The sequence below is a fragment of the Orycteropus afer genome, unplaced genomic scaffold (assembly GCF_000298275.1).
Source record: "Orycteropus afer afer isolate SDZICR_OR568_19922 unplaced genomic scaffold, OryAfe1.0 scaffold00046, whole genome shotgun sequence".
Taxonomy (NCBI): Eukaryota; Metazoa; Chordata; class Mammalia; order Tubulidentata; family Orycteropodidae; genus Orycteropus; species Orycteropus afer.
Window position 1 is genome coordinate 7,316,801 of NW_006921633.1, and position 17,726 is coordinate 7,334,526.

Here is a 17,726-nt window from a genome sequence, read left to right on the forward strand (position 1 = left end):
GGCAGCGTAGTGCCTAAGGCATTTGACTGCTAACCAGAAGGCTGGCAGTTCAAACCCACCAGCCACTCCTCGGAAGGAAGATGGGGCAACCTACTTCCGTAGCAATACTACCTCGGAAACCCAAGGAGGGGTCGCTTTGAGTCGGATCCAACTCGACAGCACATAACAACAACAACATGAACACTAGCAACTCACTAAAAGTCATCAATCTAGAAAAAGGATGCAGGTAATGAAAAATGTCTATTGTATCTGGAATAGATCTACCAAGAAAAGTATTTGTGGCCTTTGGATGCATTAAGTAATAAACATTCGTTGTGCTGAAAAAGAATACAGAGCCTACATTTAATAAGAACTCAATATTGTATATGGTACTGTATGCACTGACATGGAAAGAGGTCCATGATTAATTAAATGAAAAAGCAGGTTAAAATAACAATAACGATACCACAAACATAAATGAGTATACTATGTAGTTTCTGCAATAGTGACATCTTTCAAATATATTAATTATAAGAGCAACTCTGCATACATACATATATGCATATGGCAAACATGGCTGATCTATATGCAGGTGGCTTTATTGTGTACCTATTATAGTCAAATAAATATATGATATATTATACCCACATATAGGATCAATTTTATTAATATAATGAACCTGACATAATTATACAGAACTGAAAAAAAACATTTATATATGATTAATCTTTAATAATTAAAATATCAAGCAGTATCCTAAATATTTATTTTCAGAGTAGTTTCCTTGAATTTGTAGACTATTGACTACAATGTTATAACTATATCAAAATTGAGATAGTTTTCAATGGTAAACTGCTAAGTATATATAATACCATTTATAAAATAATTGCCGAAATTTTTACTTTAGAAATCTAACTGATGGCAATAACAAAAGATCCATATATAAGAATATTAATTTAAAAATAAATATAGTATTTAATTATTTTTAATTAAAAGATAATTCTCCAAATCTCACTTGAAGTAATTTAATCAGATCAGTAATTATAAATATTAAGTATACATTTTTTGTGACATACAATGCATTATACATTGTACAGCATATTATCGTAAGGAAAATTTTAGCCTATTCTACTGTGATTGGACCATCTAATCAGTGAGGCTGCTGCCCAATGTGAATACAGTCATATATTACTTAACATCCACAATACATTCCATGAAACAGGACGTTATGTGATTTGGGCGTTATCATAGTCTAGTCCTGCTTTTTCTTTAACTATTTGGAACAAGTTTCACACCTTAGTAGTGCCATCAATGTGCTGAGAGGGATTATCTTTTGTGCTTGGTTCTCAATCCAAGTCATTGTCAATTTCTTTGTATGTGATATAGTCCCTCTCACATTTTCATCAGCCATGTATCTTTCAGTGGAGTGGATCCTTTAATAGCTTGGAGAATTTTTTTCTTTGTTTTTGAGGATCAGTGTGATTGTCAAGTGTGACATGCCTGAATCGTGAGAAATAGCATTCACTGATTTTCCACTTTTGTGCTGTTTAATAACCTTTTCTTTCACTTCCAAATTGATACTTTTCCTTCGCCTCTTGCTGCTGCTATCACAAACACCGGTTTTGCGGTGTTTGGGAGCCATGATGCACTTCACAGTAACATTTTCGAAAACGAATTAAACAGAGATAACATTAAAACACTCAAGAGACGCATGACACTCAAGACTGGATGATACTGCCTATGAATTGGAGCATATACTTTTATATGGTAAATTTTTTGAACAGAAAGTACAGTATAGAACATACATAAGCCAGTAACATAGGTGTTTATTATGACTATCAAGACCTATGTATTATAGGTTACATATGTACTAGACTATTATACACCTGGCAGCGCAACCGCTTTGTATACAAGAGATACACGTTGCATCCAGGAAGCAGTTGTGTTTGCTACATCCTATCCACTGACTGGGATTTCTGAACTCTACTATAACTTGATGGGACCAAAGACATATATGTGGTCGGATGGTGTCTGAATGGACATTATGTGGCATATGGCTATACATGCAAACTGGAACAGATTACAGAAACAGCTATCAGAGACAGTGGCCAACCTCTGATACACATCTGTGATTTGTTTTCCAAGTAGCTGTGATCTTGGCCAAACCTAAGAAAGTTCTGCAACAAACCTTTTATAATGAAAAGATAATAATTCCATCCACAGTTCAGAATGCTTTATAATGAAATAAGTACTGCATAAAAATACAGCTATGAAAAGCCATAAAAGTCAACTATTTCCCATTTCTTTTTGATTTTTCACATTTATTTTTAATAAAAGTTGTCCAATCAAAGTTGGTATTGTTTGTGGGTTTTTGGGGAAGATAATGGGCAGTGGTAGAATTGGGAGGGTATGTATTTTTCAGAAAAATAATGAAACAAACACATTTCTTTAGCTATCTACCAAAAAAAAAAAACAAAACAAAAAAAAAGATAAAGGTCTACTGTGTTCATAAAACTAAGGTTTTTAAAAAGTTTGTTTTAAAAATTCAACTTTCCCTGTACAATTTAGTTTGGATGAGCATCTGTATTACATACTCTTAATGTACAGAATTTCAGCTGTCACATTTTTCAACCAACAATCTCAGACTCAAATATTCCTGAAAGAGAAATGACCATATCTCAAAAACAATTTTGACTTCTATAAAAACTAAAATAAACAGAGAATTAAAGATTCTAAAACATCAAAATGCATACCAACATAAGATCCATTCAGTTCCATCCTACCTTTTTCATAAAGCATCCTCCCCCCACCCAATTCCTTTACATCTCGAATAGAGCCTTCTCTTTTCTCTTGCCAGGGATTCCACAACGGTAAAAACTGGTAGCTGAAAATATTCCCCAGAAAAATATTAATAGTGTCATCATATCTACCTTGAAAAAGTATAAGAATATGCAGGTAGAATGGACCATAGTAGTGGCTACATCCTCACTCGTAATGCTATCAGTTAAGGAAGTAAATGTCACTAACTGGAATTAACATTAAAATTCTATTAGTGTATTTAAGGCAGTATAGACATAAAGCATTATCTCTTTAATAAGTATAAAAGGTTGTAAAAAATGAGGCTATTCAAATAAACAAATAAGATCAGGATGTATTTACATCTTTCATTTTGGTCTTTGTAACAATAAAGCAACTTTTATCAATGTACAAAATTATAAACAAATAGAGCCAGCTTTGAAGGAAATGACAGAACACTTGCCACTGGCAGAATGTGACCTTTAGGAGGAAAAAGGCAGATTTTTCCTAGATCTGAAAAAAACACATCTTTAAAAACTAAGAAAGAAAATAAAATTATTTTCATTTTAAGGAAAATACAGCAGTATAATTTATTTTACAAATAAGCTTTCTAGCCCACGAATTTTTTTCTAACACTTATCACATACGGCTCTTAAAATACCTGAACGTTCCGTGTGTGAGAAAGAGAGAATGAGTCATTTCTCAACTTGTCTGATACAGAAGCACTGTAAGATATCAACTTTTCTGTGTCACCCAGTACAGCTTTATATATTAATTTTCTCTTGCGGAAAGCTTAAATGCCAGACACATTTTTAAAAAGGACAAACACAATTGATCTTTTCATCACTACAATCTTCTGAAATAGAGTTGATTGATGACTCTTAGGAACAATAAAAAAAAGTTGGATATCCTGGTTTTCTTCAAATCCTAACACCTCCCTAGTGATTACTAAGTAAACTATTAATATGCTCAATTTGCTCATTCTGCTTATTAATCAAAATTCAAAATTTAAAGCTATAGATTGAGTTAAGATGAAACAGCCATGATTTGTGCCAGTAAAATTGTTAGTTGCTGTTGAGTTGGCTCTGACTCATAGCAACCCTATGTACAACAGAATGGAACACTACCCAGCATGTGCCATCCTTACAATCCTTGCTATACTTGAACCAATTGTTGCAGCCACTGTGTTAATCCATCTTGTTCAAAGTCTTCCCCTTTTTCACTGACCCTCTACTTTACCAAGCATGACACCATTCTTCAGGGACTGGTCTCTTATGACAACGTGACCAAAGTAGGTGAGATAAAGTCTGGCCATTCTCTCTTGTAAAATTAGTAAGTAGCTATATAGATCACTAGTCTATAAGGGGCCTATAAACAGAGGCATGACCTTCCCAAATTCCTAAAATAAAATACTCAAATCAAAAAAACTTCAGCCAAAACAATCAAACAACAAAAAAGCATAACTGTGTATTTTGGGTGTAGTGAAGGGCAGGGGATTGGAGATAAGCGAGATAAGACCTACAAAGATAATTCATAGAGCAGAAGGCAGAGGGCTTTCCATCAAGAGAACTTCACTTGGGACAGATGAAGCTTGCAATTCTTTTCTATACAGCATATTACAAAAATAACATTATGGTACTTTGAGGCTGCCAAATCTTACCTACTTTATTATAAAGTCTAGATTTTTATCAAATCTAGACTATAATAATGACGTGAAATTTTATCTAAGATTTTGAAAACCTGGTGAATAAATTCTCTGCGCTTTTCCAAAATCAAATTTTGAAAGCATCAGCTATGTGTTTTTAAAAGCAACTGACACTTCTTTGCATTGAAAACATTCAGAGTTCACCTCACAAAGTATTTCCTGACCACAATAACAGTTTAAGGAAGCACATACCTTAGCCTTCAACTTGAGAGTGATTAGATGCTCTCTGCTAGAAGCATCCTTGGCTTTTAACTTCAAGGTGCTGAAGCAAGTATCCACATACACAAGTCTGGTAGGTAGAAGAGAATGAAAAATGATCACACTGGGGGAGGGAGGACTGGAGGATGGAGGACTCAAAATGAAAATATTTGCTATATTCCTATTAATCCATTACAAAAATTAATCAGAGAATTTCTGCATGCCAGCCATTTCTGCTGCTATAGATTTACTGTCGTTAATACACCAGCCTAGTGCTTAATGCAGTCATAGATCTCTGGATTATTTACAATGTGTGTCAAGGCTCATGCTGTGGTCAGTGAGCACTATGTTTCGGTTTTCCATCACTGGAACCTTTGGCACACACAGCATGTTCCTGTCAGCCTCTACTTATGTACACATTAAATTTCCTGTCAAACTCTTTGATCCATTCCTGTAGTTTCATACAGTATGAGACTTTTATGCTTCCTTTATTTGTTTTTCTCCTCACTGAACTTCTCCTTTATTATCAATACCGTTACTGTACAAAAATCTGGCTGGTATTAGTTCATATACTCAAATTGATCCTGTTAGGAAAATGCTGCATAAGCATAGGTACAAGCAACACTCCTAACAATAAATTTTCTTTTTGCACAATATATAGCTTCTGTCACTTAACCTGGGTATGTACTCAAGATGACTAATATCTTAAACACAGGGCATAAGCATAGTTGTTTTGGCTTAAAGTTGCTCTAAATGCATGAATTTTCTACAATGGAAACCAATATCCTTTGAAATATATCATTCTGTAAAAATATGGTCCCTTGAGTAGCATAAGCTACTGCCAAAAAGGTTCAAATTTAGCAGTATATTTACCAGTGAACTGGGCATGTGGATATTTTTTGACATTTTTACAATACTATTCTCTTGTAAAGATAAAAAGTAGTTTAAAAGTATCACACAACATGTCATCCAGTCTGGTAGTAGAGTCCATTAGCATTCAGAACTAATACTAGCCTCTCAACCTAGGAAACTTTTTTTTTTTTTTTTACCATCACTATCTGCCAGTTAACAAAACCAATTACTATAATGAAATGTGCAAAGATCTGGAGTTAGAAAACCAAGAGGGAAGAACAGGCTTGGCATTTCTCAAGCTGAAAGAACTGAAGAAAAAATTTAAGCCTCGAGTTGCAATATTGAAAGATTCAAAGGGAAAAACATTGAATGATGCAGGGAACATCAAAAGAAGATGGAAGGAATACACAGAGTCACTGTACCAAAAAGAACTGGTCAATCTTCATCCATTTCAGGAGGTGGCATATGATCTAGAACCAATGGTATTGAAGGAGGAAGTCGAAGCTGCAATGACGGAACTGGCAAAGAACAAGGCTCTGGGAATTGACGAAATACCCATTGAGATATTTCAACAAATGGATGCTGCATTGGAGGCACTCACTCGGTTATGCAAAGAGATTTGGAAGACAGCTACCTGGCCAACGGACTGGAAGAGATCCATATTTGTACCCATTCCAAAGAAAGGTGATTCCACAGAATGTGGAATTATAGAACAATATCATTAATATCGCACGCAAGTAAGATCTTACTTAAAATAATTCAAAAACGGTTGCAGCAGTATATTGACAGAGAACTTCCAGAGGTGCAAGCTGGATCCAGAAGGGGACGTGGAACAAGGGATATCACAGCTGCTGTCCGACGGATCTTGGCTCAAGGCAAAGAATACCAGAAAGATGTTTACTTGTGTTTTATTGACTATGCAAAGGCATTTGATTGTGTGAATCATGACAAATTATGGATAACATTGAGAAGAATGGGAATTCCCGAACACTTGATTGTACTCATGAGGAACCTGTACCTTGACCAGGAGGCTGTCATTCGAACGGAACAAGGGGACACTGCATGGTTTAAAATCAGGAAAGGAGTGTGTCAGGGTTGTATCCTTTCCCCATACTTATTCAATCTATTTGCTGAGCAAATAATCCGAGAAACTGGACTATATGAAGAAAAATGTGGCATCAGGATTGGAGGAAGAATCATTAACAACCTGAGATATACTGATGATACAATTTTGCTTGCTGAAAGTAAGGATGACTTGAGGCACTTACTGATGAAGATTGAGGAACACAGTCTGCAGTATGGATTACATCTCAATATAAAGAAGACAAAAATCCTCACAACTGGACCAGTAAGCAGCATCACGATAAACAGAGAAAAGATTGAGGTTATCAAAGAATTCACATTGCTTGGTTCTACAATCGAGGCCAATGGAAGCAGCAATCAGGACATGAGACAACATGTAGCAATGGATAGGTCAACTGCGAAGGAATTCTTTCAAGTGCTGAAGAGCAAGGATGTCTCCTTGAGAACTAACGTGTGCCTGACACAAGCCATGATATTTCCAATCGCCTTGTATGCATGTGAGAGCTGGACAATGAATAAGGAAGACTGAAGACGAGTTGATGCTTTTGAGTTGTGGTGCTGGCGAAGAATGCTGAAGGTACCATGGATTGCCAAAAGAACTAACAAATCTGTCCTAGAGGAAGTTCAGCCGAGATGCTCCTTAGAAGTGAGGATGGCCAGACTTCGTCTCACCTACTTTGGTCATGTTGTCAGAGGGGAACATTTCCTGGAGAAGGATGTCATGCTTGGTAAGGTGGAGGGTCGACAAAAGAGGGGAAGGTCTTCGACTAGCTGGATTGACATGGTGGCTGCGACAATGGGCTCAAGTATAGCAAGAATCATGGAGCTGGCGCAGGGTGGGGCAATGTTTCGTTCTGCTGTGCATGGGGTCGCTATGAGTCAGAAGCGACTCAATGGCACCTAACAACAACAACAACATCTGCCAGTTTGGTCACTCGCCTTGTATAATGGTAAAATGAGTCAATTTAAAGAAATGCTGGACAATGAAGTTGTGGAGTTATTTGCAGTGAAAAAGAGACCTAAATCTGAAAAGGATACACATCTTCAATAACGGAATAATAAAAAGTAAAACAGAACAATCTGTATTAACATATGCAAATGTTATCCTAAATGTTTATTTGCATGACAGTATCAATGCTAACACACATTTTTAATCTTTATACTCTTTTAGGTGTATTGGTAAACATTTCATCCAAAAAAATTACAACATTAGTCTTTAGCACATATATTATCACTCCGACTTAGATATATGGACATCAAACTCTAAAAACATCCACATTTCAGAATTAAGATACTGAACTGAACACTTGTATTTACAACCTATCTATTCGACTCAACTGCAGTGAGTTTGCTTTTTGGTTTTTTTATACTCACTAAAATGAAAATGATAAAGGGTTTAAAAAGAAAAGTACAGCCCAATTACAAAAATAAGAAATTTTTCAATAAATTTCATGAAGATGTAAAACGACAGGAAGACCACAGGCTGACAAAATTGATGAGAGATGAGAGAGGGCTTTAAAAGGGAGATCACTGCCAAGAAGGAAAATGTGTAGAATAGAGGACAACTGATACATTGAAAAAACTAAGGGTATTAAAAAATAAAAATAAAAATAAACAGATAATGTAAAAAACCAAAAAAGAAACAAAATTTTAATCTAAATTGTAGACAATAAAACTGTGTTAAAACAGTATCTGCCATTGACTTTTCTGTGAATATGTTTTGTTGTTAGCAGCCATCAGGTCAGCTCCAAACTCATGGTGACCTTAAGTACAAGAGAACAAAACACTTAAGTAGTCATAAAAAGAAAACTATTAGCAGATGTCAGAATCTAGCAATAAACAAACCATACAAGACAATCACAGTTACAAAAACTAATATAAACATAGTTAAGCATTACATTTTAAAAGTAAAGTAAGAGATGACAAAAATTGAGAACAAAAAGGGGAAAGATAGGAAGAGGAAGAGCAAGAATACAAAATATGTGTAATTGTTAATTTGAGAATCAAGAAAGACCATCTTTTACTGAATGGACAAAGAAAACGTTTAAGAAATATTAAAGCTAATTAAAAGAAAAATATAACGAAGGGAGAAAGTATACAAATGAGCTAAAGCCTTTCCTATATAGTAGTGAATAAGTATTTAATTCCTAAAAGTGGTATTATCAAGGAACGTTTAATACAAACCCATTATTCAGAAATATAGAAGTCGTGAAACATTTCAAAGTGTTTTTTGTTTTGTTTTCCAAAGAATTGTACTGGGAATAGGAAATGGTGTTGTTGTTGTTGTTATGTGCCATCGAGTTGGCTGCGACTCATAGCAATCCCTCCTTGGGTTGCCGAGGCAGTGTCACTACGGAAGTAGATTGCCCAACCTTCCTTCCCAAGGAGTGGCTGATGGGTTTGAACAGCCAGCCTTCTGGTTAGCAGTCAAGTGCCTTAGGCACTATGCTACCAGAGCTCCTAGGAAATGGTGTAGGGGAAAAGAAAATATTGCATTTCATTATAAGCCCTAAATAGTTCTTAACCATGTTGATAACATACTTGGAGAAGGAGCAGGTATTAAAAAGAGAGTGCAGGACAGGGAGATAAGGAACAAACAAATGACCATCTACTACTTTTCACAGTTCACATGGCTGCTCGTCATCAAATGTTCAAAATCACCACTGACTGACTATAAAATAAGACAGAAATAAACACCAGCTCTAGTCTTTTGTTTGCAAACACACAAACATAAGAGTCTCATCATTCCACAAAGTTTGGGACACAGAAGTAATACATAGAGAAAAACAGTGGCATGATTAAAACGTGGCTCTCAGTCAAAACAACTGCAAACTTTGTTAAACTTTAAGTAATTCAAATAATACCACAAAAACATTTACAATTTCACATTAATCTCAGCACAGTCATTTAAAAGTAAGAAAGATTTTCCTGTATTGATTTCCTGCTACTTTGGGGAATGGAGAGAAATCTTAATGTTATTATTGACACCTTGAATACACGTCACCTAGATTGCCAAATATCCCCTAGTATCCAGTCTCACTTTCTTCCTTTTAGTATACAGAATCCTTCATCTTACCCTACCTCCCAAAAAAACTTAAGTTTTAGTGAGGTACAACTCCACTCAGCAAATGACTCTTCCAGTCTGCCATGCAATGAGGTGTCCTCATGTTACTAAATTTTAGTCAATGAGATGCAAGCAGATAAGATAGACGTATGTATCTTTTGGATCATCTGTAGCAAAACTATTTGCTTACCACTCTCTTTCCTTCTCTTTCTCTCTTCTTATGGACTAGAACTTGGACAGGACAGTATGAGCTAACAAAACTATGCAGGTAAGACTTATGCAGATAAGTGCTGCTCTAATGCAGCACTGACAACAGAACCTTCTGGGATGAGAATTATTCCAGATCTATACTGTCCAATACAGGAGCCACTAGTCCCATATGGCTACTGAGCACTTAAAATGTAGCTAGTATGGTGTAGTGCCTAAGGCATTTGACTGCTAACCAGAAGGTTGGAGGTTCAAACCTACCAGCCACTCCTCGGAAGGAAAGCTGAACAATCTACTTCCGTAGTGATACCGCCTCAGAAACCCAAGGAGGGGTCGCTATGAGTCGGATCCGACTCAACAGCAGTGAGTTTGGTATTTTTGGGTTTAGTATGGAAACTGAATTTTTAGTTTAAGTTAATTTAAATATAAATGTAAAGAGTCTCAGGTAGCTACTGGATTGAACAAGCAGTTACAGTGGATGGCTAAGTAACAAGTTGAAAAGAACATGAGTTCGTAAGTGACCCTGTGGAACAGGGCCATCAATCCCTTGACCACCTGCCTCTCTCTCAACTGTTCAATAAGACATGAATACATTTCTATCTTATTTGAACCACTGAGGATGTGGGGTGCTCTTTGCTGTAGATAGCTTAGCCTGTACCTTAACTAATAAAGCATATTTATATTGATTTGTGATAGAAAAAGATGCCTTAGAATTTAGGTTTATGAAAGCAATATTAAAAGGAAAACAAATCAGTTTTTCCAAGAAAGTCTATTTCAAAAGTTCTCCTGTACTGTTAACCCAGGTGTCTCATTCTAGATAATATGGAAGGAATCATTTTTATTCATTTAAATAAAATATAAATAATTCATTTAAGTATATTAACAAAACATTCATTGTTAGAAAACAAAAATTTAAAAAACTTACTAAGATGCTAGCACAATGTCCACAAAATCACATTTAAAATTTATATTTAGAAGGAGTATAGGTATTTATTGCTTATCTAGGCAATTCAAAACTTGACTAAGAAAATATAAAACATAAATATAAAATCTAGAGCAATAAAATATCGTACTTCTGGTACTCCATTTTGTTCTGTACTTAGCATTTGCTGCATTTGTTTTTAAGTCATCGTGTAGTAGCTAAAATGGCACTAAACTTGAGAGTGAAGTTTTTTAAACATTTGAAGGTGTTAATAGTGAAGCTTTCAAGTGGTTTTGGTTGTTGCTGCTGTGGTTACTAGCTGAATATTATCAGTACACTGAAACAAAAGATACATACTTTATATCTCTTGGAATGCTACACTTATTTTAACCAACACATTAAGGTATTTAGTTTTTATTTTCCTTTATCTAGATGTATTTACATAGTAATGGCATCAAAAGGCAGACTAAAGACTGTCATATTTTAACAAAGCATCAAAGTTTCCATTTTTTACTTTATATCTAAATTACTAAGGAACAGGAATGTTTTACATCTCCATGTATATGCCAACATTCTACGCATATACTAACATGGGGAAGCTGTTACCAAACTGGTTCTTATTTTTTGTTTCATATGTAAATTTTAAACAAGAGTTGAACGCAAGTCTGTTTAAATTTGATACTAGACACATCAATTATACATAAACCAAACTCACTGCCACCTAGTTGATTGCAACTCATAGTGACCCCTCCTTGGGTTTCTGAAGTAAATTGCCAAATCTTCCTTCCGTGGAGTGTCTGATAGGTTTGAACTGCCAGCCTTCTGGTTAGTAGTCAATGTGTTATACATAAGAACATAGAAATTAACAAGTATGATTTTTTTTTTATTGTAAGTTACTTTTGTAAATAAGGAGAGTTTTCTTTCTACATTAACCTAAATCATTGAATTACTACAGTTTTGTCTAATGAAAATGCCGTTTTTTTTCCCTTCCAAGGAGTGGCTGGTGAGTTTGAACCACCAGCCTTCTGGTTAGCAGTCAAATGCCTTAGGCACTGCACCACCAGGGCTTCTTTACTTTCAACTCTAATACATTCTTAATACTACAGAGAAAATCCTGTTAAACTCCAAAGCTCTGTTTCCTTGTTATTGTTGTAATGGACCACTATGCAAAACAACAGGAGCAGAGGCTAACGGTGTCACCTTTCAATGCCACCTAACAACTGGCACCTTTCAGTGTCATTCAAGTCAGTATAATGTCCAAAATTGCCCAGAACTATCAGACCATCATCATCTTACTTTTTGGAGAACCTTCTGTTTTCATGGATCTAAAACAAGTACACAACTATTACTACAGCAATCAAACTTAAGCTTAGCTACTAAATTCTCACTGTCACTTCTATAAAAAAGGATATGTTGATAATGGGAAAAAAAAAGATTTCAATCAAATTTAAAATATTTCTCCTTCTTTCTAATTTTATATAATGCCTGATCTTAGAGTTGACTAGAAATGTCAAGTACGTAATTAAAAACACAGCAAGGTCTTCAATACCTATAAGAGATTTTGTCACTATTATCACACTTTACTATTGCATTGATAAATCTACAAAATACAGCTATATTGACATGGTATCGAAATTTATTAAGATTCTGAAAATCCACTGAAATCAATCTGTTATACAAATTATTATGTGTGTCACTTTGAAAGATATTTTAAATTAGGAAGCCAACCAGCTGCTCAGGCAGGGCCTCAAAAAAGGTAGCAATTCTAGTATGGTAACAGCACAGTTCCAGTCTCAGCTTTAGCTCTTTGGGTCCTGAAACCTAGTTTTATTAGTGTGTCAGTGTGCCAGACCTGATTTAAGAATTAATTCACAAGACTAAAGTTCAGAAGGGATGTTCTTACTCTACCAGACAGTGTTGAATAAATACTGACAAAATCTTATTCTTTGGTTCCTCCTTTAATACAATTTATGCAGATAACTTCTCTTCAGAACCACATTCTTTATTTGTAAAGACCATGAAACAAATGATTAGGTAGTAGCAGCTACAATCTCAGTCAATCATCTACCTTAGTCACTACAATTCAACCTTGATCCTTAGTAGATCTAAACAACAGATTTCAAATCTATCTCTAAGTGTGGGCTAATTTTGTAAATGGTCAATTTTATTCATGGTGAGGTAGTTTTATATTAGTTACAACCTCAGTGTGTCACCAGCTGAAAATTTTTGGGGAAACTTTATTGAAGGTGCCACATCAGAGCCACCCCCTAACAGAAAGCAAGGGAGCGTCATTCTCAGAAAACACTAAGTAGTGCTGTGGAGCCAGCCTTGTCTATATACTGATTTTATATCTAATGTTGGGAATAAAAATATATATACTGAAATTGATTAAAAAGGTTAAATAAGAATCATATAAGGTAGCTGGCATAGTCAATAGGACATAACAGACACTTCATAAATGGCAGTCCCTGTATGTAAGGAGGGAGACAATTATAATGTCAAGAGTGATATGGTAGATGCATCTGTACCTTTACTTTTGAATTTCATATATTATCCAAGTTAAAGATCTATTCCTTTTTCTCTCACATCAGAACAATTGATATAAAACTAAGTATAAGTCCATATCATCTATTTATCTCTTAAAATACTTATTTTATTAAATATTTTATATACTTACACTATTTTTATATAACCTTGCTGCTAAAGGCTCTCAAGGAGCCCTATGATTATATTCTATAGTACTTGTCATGGTTATAATTAAGTATTACTGTGATGAGGTACTTAAATTCTGACTCTTCCACTAGAAGTAAGTTCCATGAGGAATCTTACATCTTGTCTATCACTGTATTCCTAGGGCCTTACATTATAAACCATTACCAAACCAACTGCCATCACGTGGATTCTAACTCACAGCAACCTTACGTGACAGAAGAGAACTGCCCCAGAGGGTTTCCAAGGCTGTAATCTTTAAGGTAGTAGACTGCCTCATCTTTCTTCCACCGAGTAGCTGGTGGGTTATGAACTATTCATCTTTTGATTTGCAGCCAAATGCCTTAACCACTGAGCTAGACTCACATTATAGGTTAAAAAAAAAAACTCACTGCCATCAAGTCAGATCCGACTTACAGGCGACCCCTCCTTGGCTTTCCAAGGCAGTATCACTATGGAAGTAGATTGCCCAACCTTCCTTCTGATGAGTGGCTGGTGGGATTTGAACTACCAGCCTTCTGGTTGACAGTCAAATGCCTTAGGCAGTATGCCACCAGAGCTCCTAACATTATAGGTAATCAGTAAATATTAGTTGCATAAAAAGTTAATGATTAAAAAATCTCATACTTCCATCTTCAATGCCCTAACTGATTTTCATTACTGGAGTTCTCCCAACCATGTCAGATCTATTAGAAAACACCTCAACTCACTATACCAATATTCAACAACTAAAGCCAGAAGAACCCTTCTCCTCTTGCCCAACTAGTTCCCTTCCCTACATCCCTAAGTATTCCTAAACACTAAGATCTTAACATTTAAACATCTAAAAACAAGTCAAAATTATTTTTCTCTATTCTACCAACCTATGTTCAAAGAATGACTAGGTCCACGGCATCAAAGCTTCCAAACAAGGGTTCACAAGCTCAGCCTAAACTGCTACACATGCTACACATGCATCTCAATTCATCACTAGTCTTCTCTGTCTCTCTCTTCAACTGGTATACACAATTTTATTAAACAGCTTCCAGCCATCCCAAATTCTACTCAGTAATGATATCTTATCAAATGAAGCCTAAAATCTTATGGCTAAACATCAATCAGTCCTCTGCATCTTGTAGAAGAGAATTTAATGATCAGTTGAAAAAAAAGAAGATATTGCAACGGCCAATAAACACATGAAAAGGTGCTCAAACTCAGTAGTCATTATTGGTGGCTAATAAGTCTATAATCTGTAAATATCAAAGGGTAGCATCAAACGGAAGCAAGTGGAATTCTTAGAAACTGATAGTGAAAGTTTAAATTGGCTCTTCAACTTTGGAAAATGGGTTGGAAGTATCTTCAAAAGCTGACCCAGAAATTCTACTCTATTCATTACAGCCAAGAAAAATGGTACATATGTACACCATGAGACATATACAAAATGGTTACTGCACCCAAAAACCAGAATCAATTCAAATATTCATCAGTAGTAGAATGTATAAACTTTGGCATCCATTACTACAATGGAATACTGAACAACAATAAAAGTGAAAAAAAAATGGCAACACACGGATAATCTCACAAGCAGAAGCTAAGCACAAGTTGATCATATTCTATGAATCCACATAGATGAATTTCAAAAACTATTCATTCTATGCTGTTAAAAGTCAGGATAATGGGTCCCCTCTGGGCAAGATACTAATAAAAAGAGCACAAGAAAACATCTGAGGTTCTAACCATTTTATTTCTTGATTTAGATGCTTCTTTTACACATATGCTCTATGAAAACTCATAGAGCTGCATACTTAAGTTTTTTGTACTTTCCTACAAACATCAAAAATTTTGTGCAAATTCAACCCAAAAAATCAATTACTTTTTTCATACAGCAATAGCAAAAAGTTAGAAAATTTTAAAAATACATGTTAACTATATATGCTCCTTAGAAGCAAAAATGGCCAGGCTTCACTTCTCGTACTTTGGTCATAGGGATTCATAGAGAAGGGTATCATGCTTGGTAAAGCAAAGGGTCAGTGAAAAAGGGGAGGAACTTCACTGAGATGGATTGACACAGTGGCTGTAACGACGGACTCAAACACAGCAAAGACTGTGAAGGTGGTGCAGGACCTGGCAGGTGTTTCCTTCTCTTGTACATAGGGTCGCTATGAGTCTGAACTAAGAGTCTGAACTAACTTGACAGCAGCGAACAACCACAACATATGCTAGTATATGAGTGAAAAATCTCCAGAAAGCACAAAACATTAAGCATGTCTCTGGAAAGAAACTGGGAAGTTTAGAGTTCAGGATAAAGCAGGAGTTTCATTTTACTTTAATACCATTTGTACTGTTTTAATTCTTTAGCTGTGGACATTACCTTATTTTTTAATTACTTTTTAAGTAAAAGCAAAATAAAAAAAAATGTAATTCAAAGCAGTAGGATAATTAAGCAGCACTGAACATGATTTTATTTAGAAAACACAAAACAAACACAAGAGGAAGAAACTAAGGATCCAATGGGAGATGAATCACTCCAAAGAGGCAGTGAGGGAGAAGAGATGAGTTGTTGGCCAAGTGTGATCCCTGGGACTCTGAAATTTTAAAAGTCTCTGGGAGGGAAATACAAATAAATAAAAGTTTAACATTTTTTTATTTCATAAATTTGCCTATGATTAACCTGTTTCCCAAGGAAATGAGCAGGAGGTATAAACCGGAAAGATGGTGGACTAGGCAGAAAGACTGCACAAACCCTCTTCAACAAAGAAAAAGGAAACCAATTAACATAGATACAGAAAATAATCCTGGAAGGGAAGGATATAGAAGTGGACTAAACCCCAACTAGCAGAAGAATTTGTGTGAAAATACCAAAAAAGGAGACAAACGGAACTGCGGTCTGGCAGCGATCCTGACAGCACAGACAGCTTGGAGATTCCCGAGTGGTGCTAGGACCTAAGAATTAAACAAAAAACCAGCCCTGCTAGCCAGGGACTGCACGGAGGACTGTGCACGGTGGCTGGGGAATAAACAGAGCAGGTAAAGAGAAAGGCGGGCTGAGCTATGGACTTTTGCCAGTCCAGAGGATGCCGCCATTTTGAAGGATTAAAATCAGCTTGACTGTTTTGGATATTTAAAGAGACAGCACCCTGGCAGATTCTTGGGGCTTGAGAACACGTTCTGCTTTCCAGCAACCCCAAGGACACTCTGGACCTGCAAGACTGAAAAGGTACGACATTCCTCCTGTTACCCTTATACCCTACACCCGATTGGTGAATGGAGGTGGGGCCATCCCCCACTCCCACCTACCTTCTGGGCCCACAGGAACTCCATCACAGTCTCTGTGCTCAGAAGGAGACTGGGTGCCCTGTCCTGTCCTCCACCGATTCTCTTTTTTTTTTTTCCTCATATTTTTATTTATTTTTTTTATTTTGTGCTTTCTTATTTCTGGTGATTAGTCTGCTTGTATTTGTCTGTTTAAAAACAACTATTATTATTAATACTTTTGTACTTTTTATTATTATTCTTAATCTTCCCCTCCCAGGTCCCAATTTTCAGCATTTTTTTTCTTTTCCCTGTTCTTGGTTGAAATTTTTTTTTTTTTAATTTAAGGTTTTCCACCCTCTATTTTTTCTCAAGGTTAACCTCGTTCCTTGTTTTTCTTTTTGCATTTTTTCCATTTTTTTCTTCATTATTCTCCTTCTCTACTTTTTTTCTCTTAATGCCCTATCCCCAGATACTGCAAGTTTTCTTGTTTTTTCTTCTAATTTTTCCCTGTTTTCTTTTCTTGGCTACTGTTCCTGTGTGATTACATGGTATGTTTTTTGTCCATGTGCTTTTAGTTGTTTGATGGTTATTCAACTGTAATTTGTGTCTAACTGAGTGGGAGACAACAACAGTCCCCATAAGACACAACTACACCCACACCTCCTGCAACTTCGCTTACTGGGTGAGAGCTACTACCTCCTTCTCCACCAACAGGTTAACGATAAAAAACCACCAAGAAGAGCCTGAATCACCCTTGGCTGCTCTTCACAAACAGTTAACAGAGATCTAAATACAACAACGCCATGGTGCCTCGGAGAAAACAGACCATCACAGTCCACACAAAGAAGCAGGAAAAGTGGTAGAAACAAGGGAGCAGGATACAGACCCAGAACACATCCCTGAGGAAGAAGCAGCATTGGAACTCTCTGATGAGGAATTAAAAGAATTGCAGAACAGAAAGAGAAAGATAAAACCAC

At 35.9% G+C, this 17,726-nt stretch overlaps 1 protein-coding gene across 1 annotated transcript in view; it reads right to left on the reverse strand.

The window, feature by feature from the left end:
- FANCL (FA complementation group L) overlaps nucleotides 1-17,726 on the reverse strand; it is a 138,122-nt gene that overhangs the window by 59,382 nt on the left and 61,014 nt on the right. Inside the window, exon 7 of the mRNA XM_007938015.2 lies at nucleotides 4,673-4,769. Within this exon, the coding sequence (XP_007936206.2) occupies nucleotides 4,673-4,769 (97 nt within the window). The remainder of the gene's footprint in view (nucleotides 1-4,672; nucleotides 4,770-17,726) is intronic.